The sequence below is a fragment of the Hakea prostrata genome, unplaced genomic scaffold, assembly GCF_041222555.1.
Source record: "Hakea prostrata isolate BN-2017 unplaced genomic scaffold, UWA_Hpros_2 contig_167, whole genome shotgun sequence".
NCBI lineage: Eukaryota > Viridiplantae > Streptophyta > Magnoliopsida > Proteales > Proteaceae > Hakea > Hakea prostrata.
In genome coordinates, this window is record NW_028291286.1 from 74,774 (window position 1) to 79,853 (window position 5,080).

Here is a 5,080-nt window from a genome sequence, read left to right on the forward strand (position 1 = left end):
AATAGGAAAAAAAGAGGATAGAGAAGAGGAGATAAGAGAATAAATAGGGATTGAAGAGTTAGTTTTTAATTAAAATAACATTTTGATTTTTGAATACCTAATAAGATTTTTTTTTTCAAAAATTTCCTTTAACCCACGTTTATAGAAACAGGAGAGAATAAATAGGAAGAAAAGATGAGAGAGAAGAGAGGGGAGAATAAATAGGGATTGATGAATTAGTTTTTTTATTATGAATGACATTTATACCCATCATTTTACCTTTAAAAATTGTTCACAATATTGGGGGGGGGCAAATAGTGACATTTCACATGTGGGAAGAGAAAAAACCGGAAAAATTAAAGGAATTAGGAGAATATGCATAAAATTTTAAAAAATCCGGGGGGGCCAAATAGTGACATTTCACATGTGGAAAGAGAAAAAACCGAAAAAATTAAAGGAATTAGGAGAATATGCATAAAATTTTAAAAAATCCGGGGGGGGCCATGGCCCCCCGGGGGGGCCCGGGGGGGGGGCGGTGGGGACGACACAGAGAAACCGCGGGGGGGGGGTGTTTGTTAGGTAAGAAAAAAAAGAAAAAAAAAAGAAAAAAAAAAAAAAAAAAAAAAAAAAAAAAGAAGAAAGGGCCAACGTAATTCGGTCCAACACTCTATGATTTTGCCCTTGATGAGTAAGGGTTCGCCTTGCAGCAGCCAAATTCAGCGGATTGCGTTGTGGGTCATCAAATATTGGTGGCAATCTTCCCTCATGTCCTCTACTATTCACACTGTCATATGACGTTGAAGGCCTAGAATGTACATACGGTGCTGCTTCACTGGCACACATCTGATCTACCCAAATAAAAGAAAATGGATGCTTTAGACCATTATGGCACTTATAAAATCTTCGACCTGGATTTTTTGTTGTGTATGAAGTTAGCAGCAACATCCTTCCTTGGCCGCAGTAGCATAATGGAGTGGGTTGCTCCATAGTTGTAGATGACCCATCTTCACAATAGCATCCACCCATTCCGGTGAAACGATCACACAGTTGCTCCAAATTGAAGACTTGAAAACACATTAGTGAGTAAAATATGGAGATGTACAAATCTAACCCCCAGTGTTTGAAGAAGACATATACGTATAAGATGCGAGTAAACCTAGAGTTATGCACTAGTACTTTGTCTTATTTGATATCGTAGGAAGAGTAAGAAGCTGAACTCAAATGCAAGCAGGGGGTTGGGTTACATTATTCAAAAAGACTGCAGCTTGACAACGAAAAGTAAGGGAGGAATGTTTGTAACAACTGTTGAAGTGATTGGCTCACTGATGTTGGTAGACTTATAATCACAGGTATCAGGAGAAGTGAATTCCAGGTAATTGTTTGACAAGGGAACACTTTCATATGATTGGTCAATGCTGAATGTGAAGTTGTAGCTTGGCATCTATTTAAGCATTGAAATTCTGTGACCAACGTCATTTACCCTGAATTCCACTTCAACCATCAACGAAAAACACCGAAATATAAGACAAACAGGGGAAGTTTCAGAACAACCATGACAGCTAGCCATGAGTGACCTGGATTATTATTGTTATTGATATTTTATTTTTATCATTATTATTATTAGTATAATATTCATCCATAACAAAAACAGGGGGCTTTTTTCCCAATTTAAACCAAACTGACTTAGGTTAATGGTGCTTAACTTTGTAATCGATCCAGGGGAATTAAAGTATGCAATGTACAACTGTGGTGGTTGTACTTAATAAAACATTCTTATTTTCTACACTTCACATCCACCAGATTGCATTTACTCAAGAACACCCAAAAGAATTTAGGCTAACATTCCATATATTCACAGAAAAACATGTGGATGGATAAGGCGTCATTTACCTGTTAACTTCACAAAATATTCTTAACAACTGTGACACAGATGAACCAGGAAGTAAGGACGATCTCGAAATATGGAAGAAGCGAAGCTGGAAACTGTGTACAGTGTTTATTCCTCTTCAATAAGTCTCAACACCAGATACCTGAAACGTTTGGTCTCAAACTAGGGCTTCTTTCTTCTGAATCATCAATCTTCTTCTCATTCGATATGGTAAGTGGGAAAATTTGAACTCCTCAACCTGCTTGTTGCTGCTTCTAGGGCAGTAAGATTTCTTCATCTAAGGTGAGAGGTAGGCTACGATTGAAATCGTGTGGAGAAATGGAGAAGGAAACATGAAATGAGCTTTTTATTTGTTGTAAATATGGGGTAGGCCCAGGCCCATCTGAATCCTGATTCTAATTCAATAAGTCTCAACACAGTGTGAACTCTATCGAGCCCAAATTTAGTCCAGGCCTGCTCTCATTTACCCTCATCAGAGTGACCCAAGGTGAGTCGATCCATTTGTTTTGCCTGTCACTAACTATGATTTATGTTGCATAAACAACTAATACACTGATGTGTGGAAAAAAAGGCGCGAAACTGGGGAGGGAAAACTTTCACCTCCAACTCATGTCCTCTAAAACAGAGCAACCTTCGTTCTCTCTCAATATAACCACATTAGTGATTCCTCTATCTATCTTGAATCGGTTGAAGCACTGGTTCTAGTTATCTGAGTAAATTTGTCTTCGTCGAAGCAAAACAGAAGTGAAAGCTATTTGGGAAAAACAGGTCTCAGTCTCAATTTGGAAGAAAGTTGTACGCCCAAAAGATTAAAGAAATTGGCTTCTCTCACGTTTCTCCCTCACTATTCTTCAACTACCCCTCAAATCTTAAGAGTATTCCATTTCAGCTTCTGTTTTGAAGCAGATCAATACTGGAACAACTCTGTGCTGGCGTTTACCTTAACTGCTACAGTAGGTGAGTCCGATCATTTTGTAAGAGATTTTTCCTATAAGGAGTGTCTTCGTTGTGAAATCATTCATTATGGTTTGTTATTCAATAGATTTTATATATGTGTATCCTATTTTATTGATTTTGATAACACTTATACGTTTGCACCTACTTGTAGAGTCCTTAGATAATTTTTTTACCATTTTGTTATGTCATACTTCCCTGCGAATCTCGTTATGACCTACAATTTATATGTCTTCTGTGTGAACACATGAGAGGTTTGCTTTTAATTCATTGTATGACCGTAAACAGTTGAACGTATAAATGTTTAAACATCTATTCGACTAAGAATGTCCATTGGGACTTTATTTTATAGTCCATGGGTGCATATATTATGTGTAAGTTGTGGTTATTCAGTTTATCAGCCAAATTTGTGATAGGTTTTTAAAATACACCGTTGTGTCATTGATTTGATTACTTATGAGTTTGATGCAAAGACACTTAAGGCTTCATCTTTGTTGTTGATTAATTTTTAATCTTCGTGGCATTCCTAACTTTTATTAATGTGTCTTTCTGGTTAACTATCAAAGTTTCATCAAACATGGATGACAATGTGACACCTCGATTAGGCATGGAATTTAAATCACTTGATGAAGCGTACGACTGTTATAATAACTATGGGCGTATGACTGGGTTCAACATTCGAAAGAGTTATTTACACAGGAGCACGACAGATAAGAGTGTCATCGTGCAGCGGTGTTTCGTGTTTAATAAAGCTGGATACCGAATAGAAAGAGAGGTGGATGTCAAACTACATCGTCCTGATACTAGAACAGGCTGTTTAGCAAAGATGATTGTAAAAAGAGATCATGAATCACGATTAGTAGTTGACACATTTGTGGATGACCACAACCATGTTCTTCATGTAGAACAAGCCGCACATTTGTTGCATTCCCAGCGTGCAATATCAAATATCCAAGCCACAAGTATAGAAATGGCAGAGAGAACTGGAATGGGAACAAGATTGACATATAATTTGATGGGTTTGCAAGCAGGGGACAATGAAAATCTTGGCTTCACAAAGAAAGATTTGCAAAACTATTTGAATAACAAACGGCAACGTTATTTGGCATATGGGGATGCCGGTAGCTTGATGCTATATTTAGACAACCAACGGAATTTAAACCCAGCTTTTGTGTATTCTGTACAGATGGACAGTGATGATAAATTGACTAATATTTTTTGGGCTGATCCACAGATGCAATGTGATTATCAACTATTTGGTGATGTAGTTGTGTTTGATACTACGTTCTGCACAAACAAAGAAAATAGACCGTTGGGTGTGTTTGTGGGATTTAATCATCATAGGACTCTGGTCGTATTTGGAGCTGCCTTGATGTATGATGAGACAATTGAGTCATTTGTATGGTTATTTCGATCTTTTTTTGGAGTTAATGGTGAAAAGAAGCCAATTACAATTTTCACTGACCAGGACGCTGCAATGGCGAGGGCACTAGCTGAGGTTGCACCTAAGACACACCATGCATTATGCACTTGGCATCTATTGCAAAATGCAAAGAAACACCATGGATATTTGATGAGTGAGAGCTCACAGTTCTTCAAAATTTTAAGCAAATGCATATACCATTATACAGAAGTTGACAAATTTGAAAATGCATGGACCAATTTAAGAGAAAATCAAGGGGTTCTAAACACTGGTTGGCTTGATAGAACATATGAAATCAGGGATAAATGGGCATGTTGTTATATGAAGAACTATTTCACACTAGGTGTGAGGAGCACTCAGTTGGCAGAAAGTCTTAAAGCTGATTTGAAACAATGTCTTGGACGCAAACTCAATCTTCTAAGGTTTATGAGACATTTCAAGGATGTTGTCGAAGCAAAACGTGCAAATGAATTGAAAAAAGAATTTGATGCACGTAATGAAGTTCTTGGGGGTCCACATTCATTGAAACCTATGTTGATTCAAGCTTACTAGTTATATATTCCAACTATATTCAAAGAGTTTTTGAAGGAGTTTGAGTTGGTGGATAGTCATGCTATCAAAAGCCAGGATGTCGCAAATATGTATGTTCAATATGTGATTATGAAGGCAGATGCGACTGGTTCCTTTACAGGGAAAACATACAGAGTTTTGCGTAATACAGTAGAAGAAAGCCTAACATGTAATTGTAAGAAATTTGAGAGTGTTGGTATATGTTGTGCCCATATCTTAAGAGTGTTCAATTATCTCCAACTCATGTGCATTCCACTAAAATATTA

The 5,080-nt window shown here is 37.3% G+C and overlaps 1 protein-coding gene across 1 annotated transcript; it reads left to right on the top strand.

Moving 5' to 3' along the window:
- The first annotated feature begins 3,398 nt into the window (after positions 1-3,398).
- On the top strand, positions 3,399-4,796 carry LOC148998731 (protein FAR1-RELATED SEQUENCE 1-like). The gene is made up of 2 exons (XM_089141760.1): positions 3,399-3,840; positions 4,249-4,796. The coding sequence occupies exons 1-2, from the start codon at positions 3,399-3,401 to the stop codon at positions 4,794-4,796; spliced, it is 990 nt and encodes a 329-aa protein (XP_088997886.1).
- Positions 4,797-5,080: the final 284 nt, after the last annotated feature.